The sequence below is a fragment of the Balaenoptera physalus genome, assembly GCF_965194825.1.
Source record: "Balaenoptera physalus genome assembly, chromosome: 9".
Lineage (NCBI taxonomy): Eukaryota > Metazoa > Chordata > Mammalia > Artiodactyla > Balaenopteridae > Balaenoptera > Balaenoptera physalus.
The window spans coordinates 51,236,776-51,261,606 of NC_138888.1; the positions used below are offsets into that span (position 1 = coordinate 51,236,776).

At 46.8% G+C, this 24,831-nt stretch overlaps 1 protein-coding gene and 1 long non-coding RNA gene across 7 annotated transcripts in view; one reads left to right on the top strand and one right to left on the bottom strand.

Annotated features, from left to right (window-relative positions):
* The first annotated feature begins 2,423 nt into the window (after positions 1–2,423).
* Positions 2,424–17,099, top strand: LOC309667187. Its single transcript, XR_014267600.1, has 2 exons — positions 2,424–2,496; positions 9,244–17,099. It is a non-coding gene; the product is annotated as an uncharacterized lncRNA (long non-coding RNA).
* FOXO3 (forkhead box O3) overlaps positions 16,457–24,831 on the bottom strand; it is a 120,526-nt gene continuing 112,151 nt past the window's right edge. For all 6 annotated transcript variants that reach the window (XM_082475224.1, XM_082475228.1, XM_082475222.1 and 3 more), the window contains one exon: positions 16,457–21,396. Coding sequence is in view for 1 of the 6 variants with exons in the window: in XM_082475228.1 (XP_082331354.1) it covers positions 21,310–21,396 (87 nt within the window). In the remaining 5 variants the exon portion in view is untranslated. The remainder of the gene's footprint in view (positions 21,397–24,831) is intronic.

Here is a 24,831-nt window from a genome sequence, read left to right on the forward strand (position 1 = left end):
ATTCATTAAATGAGAGACAGTGAAAACCTAGTGCTGTCCATATTCCTCAATCACAGAATTTGACCAAGGGTGGGTCATGGGTGAAAGATGACAGATAATTCAACAAACACAGCCAAGGCTCAACTAAGAAAAAAGTTTAGACATTAACTAGGCTATCAGATTACAGGGAATGCACAGGCAAAAGGGTAATCTACAAGCCTCAGACTACTTCCCCACTAGTCTTTTTCTAGTGATAACTACTAACAAAGAGTTAGTTGACAACAAAAGACTAACAATGAGCATGCTTTCCTTCCACTGTGTGCTTCCTGGTGGAGGTGATGAAATTTCTAAAGTAAGTAGCAGAAAAGAAGTAACAGAAGGAGAAGAGGGAATAACTAAGAGCCTAAATCAACTGTCACTGGGTATCAAGAATCAGCTTCATTTGCATTCAGCAGACACCAAATAATTGCAGGTTCAGGCCACGGAAATGAGCTGGGTGACAGATATGAGACAAAAATGGAGTGGAGGTGGGCTTCCCTGGTGGCACAGTGGTTGAGAATCTGCCTGCTAATGCAGGGGACACGGGTTCGAGCCCTGGTCTGGAAAGATCCCACATGCCGCGGAGCAACTAGGCCCATGAGCCACAACTACTGAGTCTGCGTGTCTGGAGCCTGTGCTCCACAACAAGGGAGGCCACGATAGTGAGAGGCCCGCGCACTGCAATGAAGAGTGGCCCCCGCTTGCCGCAGCTAGAGGAAGCCCTCGCACAGAAACGAAGACCCAACACAGCCAAAAAATAAATAAATAAATAAATAAATAATGATTAAAGGTGCTAATAATTAAAAAAAAAAAAAAATGGAGTGGAGGTGATACGGTATTGATGGCTCAAGACCCCACCAAAGAGAAGTGAAGGAGTTATTTAGGCTATTTGCCCAGAAAAGCAGAAATGTACACCAAACACCAGGCATAGAGCGTAGAACATGGCAATCCCAGCCTAACTTCCACTCTCAGCAAGACACTCTCCAGGGCCTGATACTCCTCACCGTTCAGTATCCTCTAGCCTGGGTAATAAACAGTGTGGGCCTCATTCTTGTTATTGGATAAAATTCTATTTAGCTCCCTCTATATGCCAAAAAATTTTGTTTCTACCAGTGGAAGCAGTCTGGGGTGGTTGAAACATAGGCTGCAGAATAAGTCTGCCTTGGGTCAAGTCTCGGCCCTACCTGGGTTACTTTGGGCAAATTACTTAACCTCTCTGAGCTTCAATATCCTCATCGTGAAATGGGGATGAAGACAATAGTAGTTATCAAGATGACATGAGGTAATGCTAGTGAAGTGCTTGGCCAAGAAAGAAAGAAAGAAATGTTGGCTATGGCTATTATTTAACTTAATTTAGGGTCCTGTAGTGCGTAGGAAGAGCTTATACTATTCTCATCTGTTGGATTCCTCATTTGAGAGGCAGCCTCAGGAGTGTTGTGGGAGGGGAAGGAACAGGTGGAAAACATAGGAGTCTCTGTGATTTCATGGGTGAGCATAAGTTTAATCCAACAGTAATGGTACTTCTAAGGCTGGTACCTAGATCTTTTTAGAGAAATGTTGCAAAATTTATGAATATGGGTGGTCATTAGCTAGATTTCCTGTTATCACTCCTCCCTGGGAGGAAACTGATTCTATTTCAGAGACATCACAGGTCTCAGCTTCCTCCCACCTATGCCCTCCAGAAACACAAAGGCTGGAATGGCCTTAAATTGATCACGAACAGATCGAGACAGCCTGGGACCTGGGACCCTTTGCTGCGGTACTTGCACCTGGACACACGTCTCCTCAAGCAACAAAATACAAAGAAACTATACGGGACTAAAAACAGCTGTATGCACGCTCATTTGCAGCAAATTATGGACAACAAGATACAAAAAGACCAAGAACCCAACTGCCACTTTGAAAAGCTGGGAACAAAAGCAGGGTACTGTGCCTGCCCCATGCACACACCACCACCAAACGGGTAGGCAAGCCACCTAAGCTACCCTCTGGTGCAACCCCTGGAACCCCCGTATAAGAAAACAGCTGGCCCCCCCTCAGGGAGCTAGCAAGGGAACCTGTTACCTGTTTTCGCTCCCTCCTGCTGCAGCAGGAACCCTGAGAAATCCTTGCCTGAATTTTTTGTCTGGTCTCTTATCAGTTTCTATTGATTTGGGAAGGCCAAGAACCCTGGTAAGCAGCAAGACGATGCCTCCCCACCCTGATGGTCAGAAGTGCTCCACCATGGAGCTCGGGGGCCTCCTCATAAAAATCTCTCCTCAGTAAAGTATTAAACATCAACTATTTAGCTCTTAATGTGAATTGAATTAATGTGTCATTTCACCCAAATGCATTTGTACATTATGCCTTACCTTCACTCTGCTGTGTCTCCATAAAAGCCAAGGAACAGCACCAAGAAGGGGACCCAGTGGACAGCCAACTTAGGAGTCAGAAGACCCCTGGCACCACTTCCAGGTCTCATTAGCTGTGTGGCTTCAGGTAATTTATTTTTCCTCTGTTGCCCTCAACATCCGCCTGAAAGGGTCTCTAAAATCCCTTCCAGCCCTAAGAGCTCTATCTACAAAAGTAGGTTTAGTTGGAGGACCTGAAGTGGGCCCAGAAATCACTCTCGGGCACATACAGCCCTCCCACTCCGACCTGACCCAGGAAGCTCTCCACGCCCCCGCGGCGCCCTCCTGCCGGCCCCTCCCCTCCCGCAGCGTCCCCCTCCCCCAGCGTTGTCCTCCGCGTGCGTCCGCTCCCCAGCGGGCGGGGCCCCTCCTGAGCCAGACGCCCTGGGCGCTGGTAACGCGGCCCCACTCCGGCCTCGCTGGCTCCCCCACGTCGCCCCTCCCCTCCAGATCCCCGTTTCCTTTCTGGCAGATTTACGATGCGGTTCAAAGAAGGAAGGATGATATAACGCTTTCCTGCTCCCTCCCTCTCCCAACCGACTTAGGCTAACTGGCTGGGGGCCAGGCGGTTTTGTTCTCCGCAGCCTCGCGTTTGTAAAAATACTCCAGGTCCCAACCTCCCGCCTGTGACATGGCGTCAGCTCCCAAACCCACTAGTCAGGCCTTCGCTCGTGGGCGGGAAGGAGGCAGCCTTGCGCCGCGCTGGAGTCTAATTAAGTGCTGAGCAAATAAACCATGGGCTTCAATTTTAGCCCTGAAAATAGCTGGGGCCCAGGATTCCTCTCTCTGGCCTGAGCTGTGAGACTGCCCACCCCCCGTCCCTGCAGTGACCTCCGGGCCAGGACTGTGGGGTTTGTGGGAAGGCGAGAACAGGGCTCCCAGGAGCTGGGAGCCCACGGAGGCGCAGGGGTGCAGAAGCCAGTGGGCGAAGCAGGAGAGGGAGACTGGAGCCTGGGGGACGGGCTATCCTGGACCCTCCATCTCAACTTGGCATCCTGGCCACTGCCTCTAGACTGTGCTGACTGCCGGCCTGCAGGACATCCAGGAGTTCTGGGTCCCAGTGAATGTATCTCTGAGCCCCGTGTGGCTAAGAATGCTGAGCTCTGGCCAACGCTGAGGTCATTCTCTAGGCAGATCGTAGAACGCGCATCACGGTTTCATGCATAATCAGGCCTCTTGGGCAATAAGGAAAAACATCAACAAATGAACACATGGAAATAAAAGCTTCTGCGAGTCAACTGAATGTATTACTGGCTCAGTTAGACTAGGTCCTGAGCATCTACCTGTCCACGCCTGCCTGGAAGTCTCGAGAGAGACCAGCCTGCTGAGGGAGACAGGCAGGGGACAACTAACCACACCAGTCCAGGTGAACAAGAGGGGCGGACTGTGTGAACTAGGGCACGTCCAGAGGGTCATCAGCTTCGCCATCTGGGCAACTCCTCCGTCCTTCATCCCATCCCAGCTCTTCTCACACCGTACCCTTGTCGGCTGTCTGTCTCCTGCTTAGACCATGGACGGAAGCTCTGTATTCTCTCCTCCCCTCCCCCACTACCCAACGCCTAGGAGGCTCCTGGCTTCAGTGCTTTTGTTCCTTTTCAGCCTCCGCTCTGTAACAGCCAGGACTGAATTTGATTTGTATTGTCATCAGCACTCTTACCTCAGCATCAAAGAGGCAGGGCGTGAAGCCATGATCAAGGACAAGCTAAATGAGTTCAGGGAACGAGCTTATTTGGTGCCATCTGCACACCTGGACGACCCAGAGGGACAGGCAGACCTGGGGCGAGGCCTCTAGTGCCAAAGGTGGCCGTGAAGACAAACATTACATGTGCCTAAAACTAAGCCAGTACCGCTGCTCCTGGCTTAGTTTTGGAATGCTCCTGTGGAATGGTTGGAATAAAATGGAAGGCGCAACTCAAAGGAAATCAGACTCAAAGGGCAGGAGTGAGGGCTCTTACCTGCCACTCCTTGGTGAGAGCTTTTCCAGCAGAACAGAAATGCCGAGCGGGCGAATCCCTGGACACAAGCCGCTTCAGCTCACTCCTGGAGATGTCTTCAGAGTTCCTTCTTCTCTTCAGATGCATTGGGTCACGCCATGAGCGTGTTCGGAGCAGCTACCACAGCTGCACGTGGCCCGTACAGTGGGGACACAGCCGGTCACACGAGTAATTACAACACACTGTGGCAATTACAATATAATGTGACGTGGAGGAGGGGATGGGGGCTGAGGGGGGACAGGGCAAAGGCGCCTACGGCTGCCTAGCAGTCCTGGAAGGCTTCCCGGAGAGGGTGAGGGTCCCTGGGCCTTCTCCAGGCCGCTGCCCCTCTGCTGCTCTCTCCCTGCTTCTCCAACCCCGCAGCACCAAGGGTCTAGGAAGGGAGTCCTGTGCCGTGGGAGACAGACGGGCAGTCAGAGGACACATTTCATCCTCCAGAGACCCGCTGGTGCCCTGGTCTCCTGCTTTCCTGCTCTCAGGGGGCTCCTCTGGGCCCGCTTGTTCCTAACGCAGCCCCTCCTCTTGGTGGCGCCTGAGGCCACAATATGGGCAACGCTGGGGCAATAACAATAATAATAATGCCGAGAAGCGGGCAGAGAGTGGAGTGGCGGAGGAGAAACACCACTTCACCCTCAAACCCCACCCTGCGGGTAACTGTCTCAACCCCCAACTGCGCTTGTGGAGAAGGCAGCTCCGTGTGGCCAAACCACAAAGTCCCCATTTGGAAGATCCCGTTTCCTAACCACCTTGGCCCAACATCAATAGCAATATTGCCCCACAAGGAGCGGCAAGCCATTTACTGCAAAAACCACCAGCGCCAGGGCTCAAAACCCAAGTTCAGACACGAAGAACTCCCCTCTGGAGTGTAAAACCGAGTTCAGAATGAAGAAAAACAATTTTCAGCCCAAGTTTCCTCCACGGAGGCACCCTGAGCGCCCCTCCTCACCGCTTTGAGGCCTCCTTCCCCCCCAGCTGGGCCCTCGTTAGGAGCTAATGGGCCCCAGCTGTGCCAGCTTCCAGGCCTCCTCCTTAACCCCTTGGTTTCCTCCATCGTTGCCAGAAAAAAATGAGGCCTCAGAAATCCCGTGCAGGGCTCAGAGCAGAGGCCACCCACTGCAAGGTGTTCATGGTGTGCATGATCTATGGTTTCTCCTGATAAACCAAATAATTAATAATTGCTACCATTTGCAAGGTGCCTTGTATGCCTTACCCACTTGCATTATTAGCCCTTCTGAGACCTCTCATCTTTGGAAACACAGTAGGAGGTAGGAATTGTTTCACCCATCTTATGGATGAGAACATCAAGGCCAGCAAGGAGACGTGATTTAAACTTGCTCTGTTCTCTTGCTGCCCACCCCATCACTTACTTTGAGCAAGAGTTGATTCTCCACTGTGTGGATGAAAGAGATAATCACCACTCTTACATTGTCCATCTGTAGAGATTGTAAAACTTTAAAACCAGAAAACACCGGGTTGAGAATCAGAACAACCGGGTTTTCTCCCCAACCAAGGGCCCTTGTTGACTTTGGACAAACACCATCTTCCTTTAGCTCTCACAACCTTATCTTCAAAATAATGCAAGTAAAAATATCTGCCTTTCTTCCTCTTGGGCTTGTTGGAAGATCAAATAGATTCAGTTGGGCAAAAGCATCGTAAACTGTAGGGAAGAAGGACTGTGACACTCGAGGACTCCTCCCCACCTCCCCGCGTGACATACACATTCTAAGAGAAGAGAGGTTCACCCCAATGGTTTCAGAGTGAATTTGGGGGCCTGATGTTCCAAGGCTTTTTCATTTCATTTGTGAGAAACAGACTCTGAGGCACTCTGTCAGACCCTGTTATTTTTATGATTTTGGAGGACCAGAGGTTTATTATGATGACAAACTTTAAGTCCTCCCTGGCTGAACCTAGCCTGTTAAAAAGGTGACCCATTGGCAGGAACCACGTGTAAACCACTGTCTTTAATGCACCACCTACCCTCTCTTACCACACTGGCACTATATCAGATTTTTCCTCCTCCGTGGAAAATAATTAACATCATTAACATCATTAGGTTTATCACCAAAACCCAGAAACCACCCAAATGTCCTTCAGTTGACCCTGAATGACTCTGGTACCTTCATAAAAACAACAAAAGGAGTGAAATACTGTTACCTATCACAAATGCTTTATGCCAAGTGAAAGAGGCCAGACTCCAAAGGGTGTGTATTATATGATTGTATGGTTAAGTGACATTCTGGGAGAGGCAGAGCTACAGGGATGGGACCAGATCAGTGGTCACCAGGGGTAAGTGTTCAGGAAGGGTTTGACTAGAAGGGGGTGGGTAGCACAGAGGAGTTCCTGCCAGGTGGTGGAACTGTTCTGTATCTTGATTATAGTGGTGGTTACAGGACTCAAAAGCATTTGTTAAAACTCATGGAACTGTATAAAAAAGGAGTGAGTTTTACTGTAGGTAAATTAAGACAAATTTTTTTTAAAAATATGTTTAATATGCATAGTGTTCTTATTCTTTTATTTATTTATTTATTTATGGCTGTGTTGGGTCTTCGTTTCTGTGCTTGGGCTTTCTCTAGTTGCGGCAAGTGGGGGCCGCTCTTCATCGTGGTGCGCGGGCCTCTCACTATCGCGGGCTCTCTTGTTGCCGAGCACAGGCTCCAGACGCACAGGCTCAGTAATTGTGGCTCACGGGCCTAGTCGCTCCGCGGCATGTGGGATCTTCCCAGACCAGGGCTCGAACCCGCGTCCCCTGCATTGGCAGGCAGATTCTCAACCACTGCGCCACCAGGGAAGCCCCAAGACAAATTCTTAAAGATTAAAAAATAAACTACTCCAAGATTTTTTTTACAAAAGGATCGTTGAGAAAGTAGAGCAACTTAACAGGGAGTCCAACGGTAGAGTGTGGTGTAGCACAATGTCATGTAGTGTACAGTGAGGGGTAGGGTAGTGTCTAGGAATCTGGCCACTGGTTCTCTACCTTGAGTTGGCAGTGATGGCCTGGGGAAGGGGTTAAGAGTCCAGGACCCCCACCCCTTGAGGATCCGATTTCCCGGATCCAGGGTAAACTTGGGAGTTTGCATTCTAAACAAGCTTCCCAGGTTGTTTTGGTTCAGGTGGTTAACAGCCCATACTTGGAGGCCCACTATTAGACCTTTCTTCATTATTTGGGAATTCAATTCTTTTGTGAGCAGGTCCCTTTTATGCCTTGGTGTTTCCACCAGTAAAATGGGGACAATTCACCAGTCTCCTGCTTTATAGCGATCTGAGATGGCAGGTCACTGAGGTGTGTGCTGGGGGCACTCCAACGCTGTTACCTGCATTCAGTGGCAGTAGGCTTGGCCTCTGGGGCCTGCACCTTGAACATCTTTTCCTGTAACCTGGCGTCTTGGAATTTACCTCTTGGGAAGTGGTAGCTTTGACCTTAAGGGGATACTGTTAAGATGAAGTTTTGTTTCTCTGAAATGCTTTGAGTTTTCTCACAGAAAGAAATCCAAAGTCAGAGGCATGTCCTTCTGGGATGACTATAATTCTGAGCTCTAGAACCATTCAAATAGAAGACAGGATGTGAAGCTGGGGTCAAGTCCCTGTTCCATCACTGACCATTTGTGTGATTCTGGGCAAGTAATTTCATTCTTTGAATCTCAAATTCTTACATTCAAATTTTTCAGGTGTAAAGTGGGGCTGATAACTGTACTTTGTGGGGATCCTATGGGGTTTGAAAGATGCATGCTGAGGTATTTCGAGGGGACGAGTTGTGATGGCTGAACTTTCAAAAGATTTGGCAAAACAAAAACATATATATGTATACACACACACACATGCACACACACACACATATACACCTAATATATAAATATGTAAAGCAAATATGGCAAATGTTAGGAATTGTTGAATCTAAGTGACAGGCATGTGGGTAATCATTTTTTCAACTTTTCTCTATGTTTCTAAATTTTCCTAATGAAATCAGGAAGAAGAGATGGTATGTGTCAGACCAGCACAGTGCCTGTCACTCAGTAGGTCTCAGTAGGTTGGAGAGCAGGGGAGGTGAGGATGGCAGGGCAGGGAATGGGCGAGAGAAAGAGAAAGGCCTAAGGCTCGTCCAGTGCAGGAAGAGCCCAGGGAGAGAATGAAGCCAGGCAATGCCCACCCTCGGGGAAGGTGTGGGTGTGAGAACTGCCCTTGTGTTTCCAGTTCCAGAGAATCTGGGTATGGGGGAGGGGCACCCCACTCCAGTCGGGAGGCTCTGCCATGTTTCCTCCCCTTTCCTCGGGGATCTGAGAAGAACCAATTGCACTGTTTTCAGGTGCTTCCAGCCCTCTTGGCTGGGGTGGGAAACACGATGGAGATTCTTTGGACCTCTGGATTGTTTGCAGTTTATAGACTCTCTGAGACCCCGTGATGTACAAGCATCTTGCTCAACAGCTGTTCTGAGCACCAGAGTGGAAATGAACAAGGTACAAATGGCAGAGGAGGGTCAGCAAAGCCGTGAGGACAGCCTGTGAACCAGGCAGCTGGTCCCCTTCCCTTGTAGCTCCCCTCAGCCAAGCGCTCCCACCCTAGCCCATGGCTGCACCTCTCGGGTCTTCCAGATCCAGTGGCATGAATCCAACCTGGTTGAAAAAGGACATATTTGTTTCCTGTTGCTGCTGTGACATGTCACCATAAACTTAGTGGCTGAAAATAACACCATTTTATTATCTTGATGATTCTGGAGGTTAGAAGTCCAGGTTGGGTTTCATGGGCTAAAATCAAGCAGGGATGAGTTCCTTCTAGAGGCTCTTGCCTTTTTCAGCTTCTAGAGGCTGCCCTCATTCCTTGACTGGTGGCCCTTCCTCCATCTCCAGGGCCAGTGGAGTCTTCCTCACGATGCCATCTTTCTGGTTCCAACTCTTCTGTCTCCCTCTACTCCATGTAAGGACCGTTGTGATTACATTGGGCAGATAATCTTCTTATTTTGAAATTCTTAATTAGCAACCTAAATTCCCCCTTGCCATATAACCTAAGACATTCACAGGTTCCAGAGATTGGGACATGGACGTCTTTGGGGGGCCGTTATTCTGCCTACTACAGAGGATGCCCCAAATGGATGAGCTTTCTTACCTTTTACCCTCAGGAATTTTCAAACTTTAGTGTACTTTAGAATCATGGAAAACACTTGAAAAGCCAGAAGTTTAGGCCCCGCTGGATTCTGATTTGGCACTTTTGGAATGGATCCAAGGAATCTGAATTTTTAGTAAGCTCCCTAATGCCTTCCTGATAGACATGATCCAAGGAGCACATTTTGAAGGATCTGCTGTCTTTTGTCTTTGGACAGAGTATAGTGGCTACATTTTAGCAACTTAATTACAAAATCTATGATCTATGATTTATTGAGCAATTCCAATGTACTAATAAACATAGCTAAGTGTAGCAAGCACTTACTATGTGCCAGATCTATTCTAAGAGGTGTCCATGCACGATCTCCTTTAATCCTCACAATAACATGACAAGGTATGATTGTTATTATCATCTCTATTTTGCAGATGAGAACATGAAGACGCAGGGGTTTAAGTTCCTTGCCTAAGGCAAAGCACTTACAAAGGCAAAAGCAGACGCCTATCCATCCCACTCCTTTCTTTTCTAAAGCCTGAGGGGCAGCTCCACCTCCAAGGGTGGAGTGAGCCCAGTGTATAGCCAAGGGGTGGGAGTCGGGGGGTTGGGGGGGGGCTGAACTTTTACACTCAAGGAGGTACAAACACAGCAGGTAGAAGCCTCAAACTACCTGGTTAGCTTCTCTTTAATTCTCCAAACACCCAACAGAGCCACAACAATGCCAGTGGGCAGGAAGGGGTCTGTTGAGGAAAGCCCATCCTGGCCCATCCTGGAGACAGCAACATCAGAGGGCCTCTCTCTGTCTCTCACACACACACACACTTGCCAGGGGACAGTTTCCCTTTATTACAGGGGCAGGTTCCAGCCTGCTGCCATTCCCTGCACCGTTCAAATTGGCAGCGGGTCACCCTGGCCTCCTGTCTGTGTCTGAGAGACCTTCCAGCTGGGCCCTTGTGGGCCCCTGTATCATCTCACTTCTTTAGGACAGAAACTGGAGAGACTCATGTAACACCAGATGGGTTACAGGGCTGACATCTCCGTAGGGCGCACCACCTCCTCTGAAATGGACACCACAGAGCAAGCCACTCTCCCCCCACACCGCACCTCCCCCTTCCACCTCCCCCATCTCCAGTTCCCATTTCCTCTTCCATCCTTTTCCCTTTCTCCATCTCTTTCCCTATCTCTTTAGGATGCACTCTCTACCCTCTCTCCCCAGGGTCTCACTGCCTTAAGCATGTGACTTTGGAGACAGAGGAACAGAGGGGTTGGTTACAACCAGAAACCATGAACCTTTAAGCCCACTTTGGACTCTGCCTCAGTTTCCCTTCTGGAAAATGAATGTATGAACATTTGCCAATTTCCTAACTCAAAACAGTGTCTGTGGTTCTGATACCTGCTTTGTGGTTTGTAAAGCATATGCTCCATTTCCAGGCTGGTCCTGATGCCTTATAAAGTCCGGTGGGTTCATGAAGTGGATGTTGCAGATGGGGAAACTGATGCCTAGAGAGGGAAATGACTCACTCAAGGCCACACAGCATTTAGTGGCCAAGCCAGGGCCAGAAACAAGTCTTGCAATCCTGTCTTGCCATGACATTTGAGTTCTTCGTGATGATGATGATTCTGTGGTACATGGCACAGAGGACATGGACCACAAGCGTGGCTGCTGCCAACAGGTCCTGAAGAAGATGAGAGCAGAAAAATCTCACAAGTCGGTTACCTTAATTGCTTAATTGCGATGCAATCTAATCATACTGACGGGGTTCATTACCATGTCGAATTTTGTTTTATGTTTTTATGTCATGAGAAGCCATCAAAGAATACAGACGCAGACGTAGAGAATGGACTTGAGGACACAGGGAGGGGGAAGGGTAAGCTGGACGAAGTGAGAGAGTGGCATGGACATATATACACTACCAAACGTAAAATAGGTAGCTAGTGGGAAGCAGCCGCATAGCACAGGGAGATCAGCTCTGTGCTTTGTGACCACCTAGAGGGGTGGGATAGGGAGGGTGGGAGGGAGACGCAAGAGGGAGGGATTATGGGGATATATGTATATGAATAGCTGATTCACTTTGTTATACAGCAGAAACTAACACACCATTGTAAAGCAATTATACTCCAATAAAGATGTTAAAAAAAAAAAAGCAGCCATCACCCTACGGGGTGTGGAGCCAGTGGGCTGTGTATAAAGAGAGGACTTCTGACGAAGCGCTTGCTGCTGACTTGCTGAAAGCGCTGCAGTACTTCCCACATGCCCTCTCAGGTCATCCTCATGACCCGAGACACAGGCAGCCTTGTTCCCATTTCACAAACGAGAAAACAGAGGCCCAGAGACATGAAGGGACTCGCGTATCATCATTCAGCTAGTGAATGGCAGGGCTGGCTCCAGTCAAGGCCTGTCCCATTCCAAAGTTGTTTCCCTCCCCTACTCCGTGACACCGGCTCCCCACAGAGACGGAAAGGCCTTCGTCATAAAATGACTCCGTTTCCTCTTTGTAAAATCCTGCCTCCTGGCTTCTGCGTTCCCTAAGCAGAGCCCCCTCACACCCCAGGTGCCAACCTGCACAGTAGGGCAGGAGGAGGGCTTGCGGGGCGCCAGCCCGCGAGAGAGCGTCAGAGCTTCTCCTTTGGAGGAGCGAGTTCCCCCCACTTGTGAGGACGAGCCGGTGAGACCCTTGAGGCCCCCAGCGCCGCCCCCCCCCGCCCCTCCTGGGGACAGCCCCACTCTGAGAGCTGGACGCCTTGCCCAGGGGCACCAGTGGGCCAGGGCCCGGCTAAGGAGCAGCACCTTTCTCCCTGCGCCCAGCCGGGCTGTCCTCCAGCCGGTTGTGCAATCTTGCTATGAATAGGTCTAGGTGTGTGGTTTGGTGCCAAGGAGACCAGACTTGATTCCTTCTGGTGACAGCTCCCCTCTGGAATTCTGGGAGGTGAGGGAGCACAGCTGCGAGGTCAGGCCGATGACCCTGAGCTGGGCGGTCCAAGCTGGTGGCGTGAGGGGAGGGGCCTGTGGCCAGACTGGATGGGCAGGCTGGCAGCATGACGCCGGGAGCTCTTCTTCCTCCCTGGCAGTCACCAGGCCACCCTGAGTCTGCCTCCCAAGCCCCTCCCATCTTCCACCCCTCACTCTCACCAAGCCCTCATTACCTTAGGTACAGACTTAAAACAAAGAAGCTGGCCTTCCCTGGTGGCGCAGTGGTTGAGAATCTGCCTGCCGATGCAGGGGACACGGGTTCGAGCCCTGGTCTGGGAGGATCCCACGTGCCGCGGAGCAACTAGGCCCGTGAGCCACAACTACTGAGCCTGCGCGTCTGGAGCCTGTGCTCCGCAACGGGAGAGGCCGCGACGGTGATAGGCCCGCGCACCGCGATGAAGAGTGGTCCCCGCTTGCCGCAACTGGAGAAAGCCCAAGCACAGAAATGAAGACCCAACACAGCCAAAAAATAATAATAATAATAATAATAAAAAATCTGCTAAAAACTCCTAAGAGGGGCAAAGGCAAAGACAGACTTGCAAGTTAATTTTTAAAACTTTAAAAACGCGAGGCTGTGGGAAACCAGGGATTCTCATATATTTTGGTGTTGTGAATTGGTACATTCGAGGGCAGTTTGATCCACCTTTCAAAATTGCAAATGTATATGTACCTCTTGCCTCAGTAATTCCACGTTTGGGCATTAATCCTACAAAGATTCTGACCTGTGTATGTAATATATGTATAAGGTTATTTGCTGCAGTGTTGCTGATAATAACAAATGTTCAGTAACAATGTCCAATGTCTATCAATAGGGGACTACTGGTTAAATTAATTGGGATACAATGATACAGTGGAATACTATGCAACTCTAAAAACGAGGAGGCTTTCTATGTACTGATATTTCCTCCATGTGTGAGAAAATCATTAACAAAGCAAGATATCTGACAGTGTGTATAATATACTTTTTGTGTAATAAAAAGGGGAAAGTAATAATTTGTGCTTTTATTCCTTGTAGGTGCATCAGAAATTCTGGAAGGATACACAAGAAACTTTGGGGTGGGAGGAACTAGGCAGAGAACTAGACAGGAGTGGGAGGAAAACATTCCCTATGTGTGTATCGCGATATGCTTTCTAGCTTTTGAATCATGAGAATGCATTACCTTTCAAAAATACAGTGCAACAAATGAAGATAATTTTGACAAAAAAATTCCATAACCAATTGCCAGCTACAATGGACATTTGTCTTTTGGGGACAAGTCCTGGCATGAGAACACCCTTCTACTTGGGGATTTACCCAATGGTCGCCTCTTGGTGGGAAGAAGAACCCCTTCTCCCCCACTGGAGCGGGGCTCGGAGTGGCCGAGGAACAGTGTTAGCTTATTCACGGTGGCAACAGTTGAGGTCCTGAGTCCAGTTTTGAGGCCAAAAGTGTCCAGGACACGAGAATTATTTCAATTTTAGCATTTTACCTTTTAGAACCTCTCCTCAGCCACAGTTTACACTGGCGTATGCTATTTCTATTCTGCTTTTTATTTTTCTTATATTAATATAAAAGTTACAAGAGCAATAGATAATTACATTTCTAAGAGTGCATCCAATATAAGCATATAGTTTTTATAATTATTATTCTAACAGATGCATAAAATTCCTTTGTTCTGATTAGGTAATTCCTATACTGATATTCAAGATGTTAATAGGAGGAAATTATGGAAACCCAAAGTTATGAAGACACAACTTTGCAATGATATTATTCATTTATCAGTCATATTCCTTTCAAACAGTATAGTTATCTCATTATCTCCACTTTTATTCCCTAACCCCCTTCTCCCACCTTATTCCTTCCAGTCTCAGAAGAGGAGTCAAAGCCAGCCTCTCCACCATGGCTCTTTAGAAGCCGTATTTATCTTTATACTAGTAACACACTCCCATTTTGATAACCTAAAATAGTATATAAGGAGAAGAGTTGAAAGCCAAAGTCCCTTGCGTCCGTCCCTGGACTGAACCATTACCAAGTTTTCTGTGATTTCTTCTAGATCAGGGCTTTCAGTTTGGTTGGGAAGTTACAGGGGTGCCGAGCTATTGACCCCTCAGCCTTTAGGGCAGCCTCTCTGGCCAGCGGCTATGAGAAGCCTGAGATGGGAGCAGTTTTCTCTGCCATCCCGGTGCCTGGCACATCCTGGTGCTGGTGGGATGGATGAATGTAGGACTCACGGAGGTGGACCTGTGCTAAGACAAGAAGAGCATCGAGACTTTTCTTCCCTGCATGGGAATGGGGATGTTTGTAGTGTGTCTGGTAAGTCCTCTGAGAAAGAAGGCAAAAATGAAGTTTTGAGCCATTACTATGTGATGGACACTAGGCAGAACTACAGACACACACACACACACAATCTAATTTTCTTCAGGTCTTAAATATTGCTGAGATTCCTCCTCTTTTAATGTTCGAATAAAGAAAATTCAAGGGGAAGGACCCCTCCTCCTGCAGCTCCAAAGGTGTCCTCAGGGCCCAGAACCAAAGCTTCTCTCTGATGGCCATGGAGCAGAGGGAGGGTGGGCCCCCTTCTGGATGCTCCTCTCTTCACCTCCACCCTTCAAACACACTCCCCTGCGCATGCCCACCATGGGCTGAGCTGAGGGCACCCAGGGCACCACAGCCATCACCCTTTTTCCCCATGTCCCAGGGAAGTGGCCATGGGGACGGGGGTGGAGTGTCTGCCAGATCAACCGTGGCTATGAACTCTACCTTCCTCCACCTTTGACCTCTGTATTCCAGCTGTGATGTGCGCGGCTTGGCTGATACGTCACGTGTGCTGTATTAAAAGGTTTGCCCTCACTACTCAAACATTTGCGAAATCAATTCCCTAAAGTGTTAGCAAGATTAACCGGTTCAAATTCTTCCTCTTTTAAACAAGAAGCTGAAGCAGGGAGAGCCGGCAACAATTAACTCTTTACTCCTCAAGGTGGAGCAGATAGATGATATCTTGAGTATAAACTCATGGAGGGCAGGGCCTAGTTCTATTGGTGCCCATCACAGCCTCTGGCCCACTGCCACACTTGAAATTGACTTAGTAATTGTTGTTCATTAAGTTAACTTCAATTAATTTTAGTTGAATTTTTACCTGGTTTGGGAAAACTCTCTACTGAGAATCTTGTGATAGCTGGTTTTGGATTTCCATCTTTAATCTTTTGGGAGACAGACTCAAAACTTGAAAGCAATCTCAAATGAAATACCTTCTCCTAGTTGGCTCTGGTATTAGAAGATGAAGTTTTACCTGTACAGGAAATTAAAACAATGATAAGGACAGACTTATGAAAGCATGACTCTTCACCAATATAGAATTTATCCCAAAGGGCAAACTTTAAAATCTTTTTTACCTACTTGATCTGAAGTAAGAGTCCATCGTGCTGCTTAGGACTTTGAACCCAAAAGCTGAATGATTTTTATAACGTCTATTAATAGGAAAACCACAACCCAGGCTACTAAGAATAGTTTTACAGTAGGGTGGAGTTCCCCCTAACTTAGCTAGGAAATATTTATGCTATTGCCACCAGCAGCCTTACGCATTGTTTGACTTTGATACGTAGGAGGCCACCGTGATGACCGACATTCATCTTCTGGACTCATGTGAGCAGGACCTCCTTAGGGCCAAAACCGTGACAGGTCAAAACCTCTGACACCCAAGGAAGACAGAGTTTAAATCCCGCCTCCCTATGTAAAAGCTCCTCCAGGGCAACCTGACTCAGGGCAGGCCAAAAGTGGCTATCAGCCACCATGAACAATGCCATAAATCTGCTTTATTAAATTGTCTGGTTGCCTGTGAAGGTCAAAAGTGGGTCAGAGAAAAAGTTTGCAGGATTCATTTAGTTTAGAGATCTCAGGATAGAGTCTCCCAGCTTTGTGCCTCTTCCACAGGAAGACCTTGAGACAAACTCAGCTATTTCACTCCTCGGGTTAAAGAAAGGGGGAAGGAGAACAAAAAACTTCTTGGAGTAAGATAGAGTGTCATTGATGCTTTATTTACATGCGTCACCATCTCTTTTACAAACTAGATTACGGTTTTAAATGGAATACACAAGGCAATATCTACAAACACCAAGGAAAGTTAAGTACTGCATCTCTATTTCATTTGGAAAAGAGAAGATTCCCAAATCAAACTGGTTTTGATTCTTGAGAGGAAAGGTGGTAGAGATAATTCATGGCAACATATGGATAGACAAAATCCTCAGTAAGAATGCAATATGATAGTGTTCGCTTTGAAAGAAAGGATGAGGTGCTTCAAACCAAAGTATCAACTGCATGACTCTTAGGTGTTTGAATATGGCCAGGCACCACAATGAGTTCTAGTTTGCATGGGTTATGAGCAAGAAATTGAAATGGATAAGACAGTTTTACAGATACTGTATACAGATTTTTTTTCCATTCATGCAACTTTTTTTCTTAAAAAAAAATGTTAAACATGTGAAGCCAAAACGTACATTTTTTTAATATTAACTAATTTTTCTGTTCCTCCTTCACATCTGTTTACATTTTGCATGTACATAATGTGCTAGGACAAGTGTATTGAGAGAAGATTGATTGCCAGGCAATGAGATAATTTTAGAGAAATAAGTGACCAGACATGTAGTTGTTGTTGTTTTTTTTTAAAGCAGCCGCACAAATATTTCTGGAGTGTGGCAGAGGCCTTGGAACCAATCATTCAACAAAGAAAAATACATACAAATAAAACTAAACAAGAGGAGAATATTTCATTCATTCGAACTGCATAAAATGTTACCCACTGAAGATCTAGATCAAATATAATACACAGTCGCCCCTTGGTATCCGTGGGGAATTGGTTGCAGGACCTCCACAGACACCAAAATCTGTGGATGCCCAAGTCCCTTATATAAAATGGTGTAGTACAGTCGGCCCTACGGATCCAGGGTTGGTTGAATCCGAGGATGCTGAGCCCGTGTATGCGGAGGGCCGACTGTACTCTTTTCAATTACTTGGGCATCTGCGTTAAGATCTTGTCTGACAGACATGATTTCACAAGGACTTCACTCTCCCTTCGCTGTGCCCTGCCGCCCCTGGTCTCCAGGAGAGGCTGGCTTTTTCATACCTCTTTGCCAGTGATTGTATTCCTACAAAATTTTTTGCTTTTCTTAATTAAAAAAAGAATACATTATACCTAATCGTACAATGTTCCCCAAATACACCGAGAAAGAAGAAATCAGAGTTGGGAGCTGTCAGGATTTTATTTCTGCTTTCAGAGAGAAAGGGTAACTTTTTAATTTCCCCTCACCAGCTCTTGGCATCAGCATGAAAAATGGGCTTGGGTGATTGACTGCTTTCCTCTTGACGGTCTTTCCAAGAGATTCAAATATTCCTTATTCTTTAAGTGGGGTTCATTAGATAGACTCCCTACCATCTTTAACAATTTCAGAAGCCGCCTGAAATGACACCCTGAGACCGGGCATACCTGTCCAGACCAGTGAGCCAAGAGGTCTTCTCCTCAGGGTGGGGAAGCGACACACTCAAGGGCAAAACTCACCACCACACACACACACACACACAGACACACACACAGAGTCCACCAGTACTACATGTGTGTGCACGCTCTTCCCGTTAACAGGAGAGCCAAACTTCTGAAATTTAAAAAAATATGTTTCGGCAGTCATTACATTGCAGGGGATGCAATAAAGGAAATCGACCTCAGATTCATTCACAGTTAATGGGATACTCTGAACCTGGCGGTCAGGCCTCACTCACGCCAGGACAGTGAAGGCTTGTGATAAAGCTCTTTTCTAACTTTGGTAAAAGGTATCTGGTTCTGGAGCCCTGAAGAGAACAATAGGACCCCAGAGTTCGGGCCATGTTTTCAACATTGTTACTCTTCTTTCTAAATTTCCCATCAAAAAGTGGAAGGCTCCCTAGAGCAGCTTATTTAGAGGCTGAGTGTAGACTCCGAAAGTTCTTATCAGGATGCAAACATTACAACCGCCAGACTCCTAGAGACTACCAAGTATTCCACTGAGATACTCCAGATCAGGAAACTTCCTGTGGGGGCCCATGGCACTCAGAACTCCACATGGTGGCCATCGGTAGGCCCTTACTGAAAGCAGGGTCTTCAAATACAAGAGGGAGAGGGCTTAGGTGGCACCTCTGCCGTCTGACTGCCTTCGGACTCAGTCTAAGGGATCCTGGCCTCTGGGTGGGTGGCCAAAGGTGAGAGTGGGGCTGCTGTGATCCTGGACAGGCTTAACTATTCCATTCTTGCCTGACCCTTTCTAGGACTGATGCTGGCGCTAGACTTCGCCCTGATCTCAGCTGTCCGCGACACTCTACATGTAGATGCTGAATTACTTAAAAAAAAAAAAAAAAGGAAAAGAAAAAAATTCCAAGCACCCCTCCCTCTCCATTTTCCTGATCTGCTCTGTGGCTATCCTGCTCTCATACCTCTCTGTCCCTCCCTCAGCTGTTTTAGATTAAATTAGAATCTGGTTCCAGGATATTTTGTAAAACATTCTGCCTGAAATCTAACAAACATTGGGGGAAAAAAAAAAAAAGAATAAATGAGATGCCACATGTCTGAAAGGAATTTGACACTTTAAAAGTCAAAACACATTTGAGGGTTGCCTTTCTTACTCCCAAAGTATTTCCCATGGTCTACAAAACTGCAAAGGCAAGTAGCTATTTTGTTAGTTTTCTTGTTTCTTTGAGCTCAGGAGAGAAGTTCTCAGGGCCCTCGTGTTGGAAGCACTCGGATTCTCCCCTATATCCAACACCCCTCTGCCACTCCCCCCGTCCCTGAGCTGCTGCCACTGTCTCTGAACTACGTCTCCACCCAGGGGGCAGCGTCACTTAGGAACCCAGAGAGGCAGCCCTCTATTGCTGACACTTGACAGTTCTTGTGTACAGCAGACTACCAAAGAATCAAGGAAGTGGCTAGCTTTATTACAAAAGAATACAGTAAGCAAAAGTCTGTCTCACTGACAAGCAGACCACGTGAATAGAATACATATTTTTAAAAATTATACATACTTTCAAAATGAAGATTATAAACTTGTAGCAGTTTAGAAAAGGTGATATGCTACAGGTCTACTATAACCACAAATTGCACAACAATTTACAGATTCAGTAGAGAGCAGGGTGAAATCAACAGGGCCATCACTCAAACATGACAGCCCAAGCGAGGCGGGAGAGACAAGTGGCAACACCAAATGGAACGTTCATTATGCTAGGAGCTGTTATCACCACCAATATCACCCCCAGAGGAATCAGGAAGCAAAGGTGCACAAAGGGGCCCCTGGTGGCTGGTGATGGGTGCAGGGGGTTGGGTGGCACGTCTGTGTTGGTGGAAGGGAATCAGTGCCCACTGCACGGTGCAAGCATCAGCGAGAACTCATGCAGGGAGGTCTGTGCTGAAATACTAGCCTGTATCCCTAACATCCATGCAGACTGTTCCATTTTTGTACTGTACATGATAAAATATATTTATACATTTCTATGCCTAATGCTTTTTATGCAACGAAAAGAGTCTTCATATATCACTTTGGAGAAGTATGCATATGCTGTGCTAATCAGAGCATCATTACACCAGTTTCATATGTACCAAAGGTGTTCCCAACTATTCTGTCTACCAAAGAGGGTAACTAATATAATCACACTTTTCAGGCTAAACAGAAAGCACCTATACAGCACCATAACTTTTTGAAAAGAAAAAAATGAAATCCATAGAAGCAGGAAAAGTGTCTGGGGGGAGGTCAAAACTGCCCTATCTTGTACTTCCATTGTGACACTTGTACAATTACAATCTAAGCTTATTTATATTAAAAAGGAATCAGTTTGTATGCTATTGCTTGTCACTCATACACGTCTACTAGATCAGATTATACAGAGCAAGACTGAAAATAATCAAGGGTGCGCATTTAGAAAAATAGTGACTCGGGTTTGTACTTTCCACACATTTCTCACTGCAGGCTTAATGTTCACCTGTAAGTTCACTTCTTCTGCAAAGCAAAACACGACTACTTTTTTTTTTTTTTTTCTTTTCTTTTCTCCTTAAAACTAAACCCGTTAGTGGCATTTGGCAATGAGTGGACAGCTGAGCTGATTTCTTCCTTGAAAAATTCTAATTTCTAACCAACGTACAATCACTGTTGACTGTGTTAGCTGAGGATACTGACAGTAGACCACAGGCCCTACTGATCTGGCAACTGCAGACCAGGTGCCAGGGTCTCATCCCCCGACCACCCTGACTCAGAACCAAGCACGTGGTTTGGTTCTGGGTCAGGTTTGCCGATGCAGGGCTCTGTCCTGGACCAGTGCACACAGAAAACACTTGTGCCACTGTTCAGTTTTTAGAAAAGGATAGTTTTCTACCAAACGAAAGAAGAAAGAAAACTCCCCTCTAGTTTATGTAATGTGTTAGTTAGGGGAGTTCTACGGGCTCGAATGCTTGTGACACCCAAAGCCAGCACAGTAGCTGGTACAACATTTTCCTTCTGTTTTTAAATTTGCCAGGGGAAGCATGATTAACATTTTAACATAAAAAGACTGCAAGTTAATGCATGTGAGAAACTCAAAGTCAAAGGAAAACAAACACAAAAACAACACTTAAAACATCCCATAAACCATCACGATATTAAAACACCACAGAATGGCCCGCGGGCTCACGGTGTGCTCTGAACAGGGTGGGCGGTGCTGGCAGGGTGCTGTCCTTCGCTGGCAGGTGGCTGTCACCCCGTACAAGGAAGGTTTTGCATACTTTATAGAGAGAGTTCTGTGCGAGGGTAAGTGCTTCACCCGGGGTAAGGGGCCGATAACAGTCTCTGCTGGGGTAGGAAACGGCAGGGGCTCACAAAGGTGTTAAGCTGTAAACGGTACCACTGTCCACTTGCTGAGAGCAGATTTGGCAAAGGGTTTTCTCTGTAGGTCTTGTGTCAGTTTGAGGGTCTAAAGGAGGAGAGAAGAAAACCAGAGATGGTTAAGGACATTCAAACAGCAGCAGTGGGCCCTCCAGGTCGCGCCTCCTCAGCCTCCGGTCCCCTCACCCGCCTCTGGGCCAGGGGTGCTGCAAGTCAAGCTGTTCTGCTGCACTAACTTCAAAGGGCTGAAAACCTAAGGACAAAGCCTGGAGATCACTTACCTTATTTCTGTGCTTGATAACAAAAGGCCCTCACTTGCGGAGGTTAACAAAGCGAGGCAAATCGGGGTGCCTCAGCGGGCCCTTCCAAGTTAGGGAGGCCTGGGGTGCAGATGGGGTTTTACTCTAGATTTTTGGATTGAGGGGCTTCCTGGGACACGACACTTTCATGCTAAAACCAGGGGAGCTGGTCACCCCATGCAGACCAGCTATGCTCTTCTGGTTCCCCCTCCCCCGGCTATGCGGACTAAGTGACCTTGCTTACCACCCTTCCCATTGATATCCCAACATCAGGGGAGTGGAAATGGCCACTTTCCACAAAGGCTTCATCGGTCTGCACTGCTGGGTCGGGGTAATCTTGACTTCCCTCACTATGAAAGGAGAAGTAATCTCTAAGTGGGGTGTCCTAGAAATTTGCTTTTTATATTAAAAATCTGCAGAGGAAAAACAATTATAACACGCATATATATGGCCCAAAAAACCTCCCACAAAACATCCCTTTAAAAATTAACAACACTATTATTGTTGGTATTATTATTATGCATTCAGCCACCTTCAAACGGTAAATCCTCTCAAAGCATCTGAATTTACACAAATCTTATCATCACACTTCTTGCGACCACTGAGCCCGGAAAAGTTAGAGAATTAAAAATATATATATATACTCATAGAGATGTAGCTAAATGAACTGACATGACAGGACTCAAGACCTTTTGTTTATGGAGACAGTGCCAGCTGTCATGGTAGGAAAAAAATGGCTCTAGGCCAGAAATGGAAAAGTGGTAGGGGAGCAACATGAACTCAGGATCTTCTCACCAGATAAGGTGAACAAGTAATGAAAAATGCATCAATAAGCTCGCTCTCTCTCTCTCTCTCACACACACACACATTATGTACATCTGCTTCTCTCTCCTTTAAAAAAGATATTATCTTAAATTCACTTGGAATTTTCACAAGTGTACAATTCTGTTCTGTGGCTGGACTGTTTGGCAATCTTACCTCTCACTACCAATATTCAGAAAGACAGCAGGACTTAGTACTTGTAATATTACATACCTATGGTCATAATTACCCTTGCTATAACTCCAAATAGAATAACTTAGGTCGTTTTATTAGAGGTAGAGACAGTAAAACAGGAAAAGGTCCCTTCTTCCCACCCCTTCCCCAAGTATTTCATTTCCCTGGCTGATGGCTTTTTTTGGAGGTATTCTTTGCTTTGTAATGATACTAGACAATATTGTCCTGGACTATAAAATAATGGCTTGTTGATTTCAGACAGAGAAAAGGTAATAAAACAGATATCAGATCTCAGTAACTGTGAGGTATTTAACCTGCCAGAGCCAGTGCTATTCTAGCTACTCTACCTGGGACCCCTGAGGCATGAAGAAGAAGGGGTGCGGACATGGTTCTTTGGGAGGGGATTTGGTTCTTTCCTTCACAGTAACAGTTAATAAACCACAACCTAAGATCACCATGCAATTAGTCATCAGGTGACTATGGTCCCCAAGTCCCGATCCTGACTTAACTGTAAGTGACAAGAGAGAAGGTGTAAAGTATTACCTAATCCAGACCCCATCCCCCGGTTCCCTCTGGTGTTAATTATTCAGCCACAGAAACCAGTGCATGCTGGGAAGGTGACACACTTCATTCTCCAAGTACAGAGGCAGAGCACGCAGCTTGCTCTAATGCTGGCGCCGGGTCAGCACAGGAGGGAAGAAGGCAGAGGGCACCTACAACCCCCAACGTGGCATCGTTCTAAGCAGAATAGGGCATCGGCTCTGAAACGGGGGGCAGGAGGCCACAGTGGGCAGTCTAGAGCAACAACCATCACAGTCTCATCCAGAGGTCCAGAATCTTCAGGGAACTTCATCATTAGGAAGGGAATGCACTGATCGTCACTCTTTCCTTCTTTGCAGAATGGGCGTGGGGCCCCTTGTGGCACTACATCCTGGAGCTCCCCCGAGGTCTCACGGGAAACGGCCTGTGCCTGGCGGTTCAACTGGGAGACACCAGGCCCAGGTTTAGAGGTTTAAATTTGTCACAGAGGACAAATTGTTATTAACAGAGAAACCCCCACTCCACAGGACGGAAAGGCAACTTGTTTCTCTGTGATAGAAGGCAAACAGTTTGTAAAATATTGTGAAAACAGAAAGGAAATGCAATCACCCTTCTAAGAGGAACACCAGATTCACCATTCACTAGGAAGACCTTACGATTAAAAATCGTCACAAGGAAAGCGGCCCCTCATCTGCCTTAGATTTTTAACCTCTCTTTGATGGCTCAGTGTTTGCACATGTTTATCTGACTCCATCAAGGACTGAAAAAATGGAGGGAGCACATTAAGTAATGGGATTTAACGATACTTAGTTTGGATACAAGTTCCCTGCTTTTGAATGGTGCTCTCACCACTCCGACATTCTTTCAAGTGAGACGCTTTAGTTAACTGTGAAGTTTACGTGTGTATGTTGATGCCCTTATGAGTCGAAAAACACATCAGATTAAGCAAAACTTTTGGAAGGAAAAAGCAGCCTACAGCTGAAGGGAATTACAGCTATCACTTCACAGTTACTAGGCAATGGGCCAACTAACAATAAATAGGAAAACATTGTCCCATCCCATCAGCGACTTTCATTAACGGGGAGGAAAATCTCTTCCCTCTCTCTCCCTGCCCAACACTTAAGTTTGCAATCAGGCTGTTGATGCCGGGAAAATGAAATGGGGAAACCAAATGATGAGGCCTGTTCTAAAAATATCTGTGGATGCTGTCATCTGGCCTCTGGTGAGAGTAAGTCCCTCTATAATCTTGGTATCTGTAGGGAAGACAAGTTTCTGCCTAATTATCACCACTAACTCACATGATGTTCTAAGAAAGGGCAACACCTCCAAGAAACTGTACACAAAACGTAACAACCCCCATCAACTTTAAACTGGGAATAAAACATGAATGTTCCTACTGCTGTCCTCCCACAGCTCAACTCCACCGTGACAAATCTGGATTTCTCAGCAGTGTTTTCATCTTCCTGGCAGAGAGGAAAGGAACAGGACCGACCCCAATACCAAACACGACAGGGAAGGAAAAAGAGCCACAGGGATGAAACTCTCCTATCTGCAAATCCATACAGGTTATCCACTGCTTTCCTAGCTAAAACTGAAAGATGTTTGGAGGAAAGTCTGCCTGAAACACAAAATTAAAGTGAAGTATCACTTTCCTCACTCTTTAAACGTGATTTAAGCCAAACTTGCAA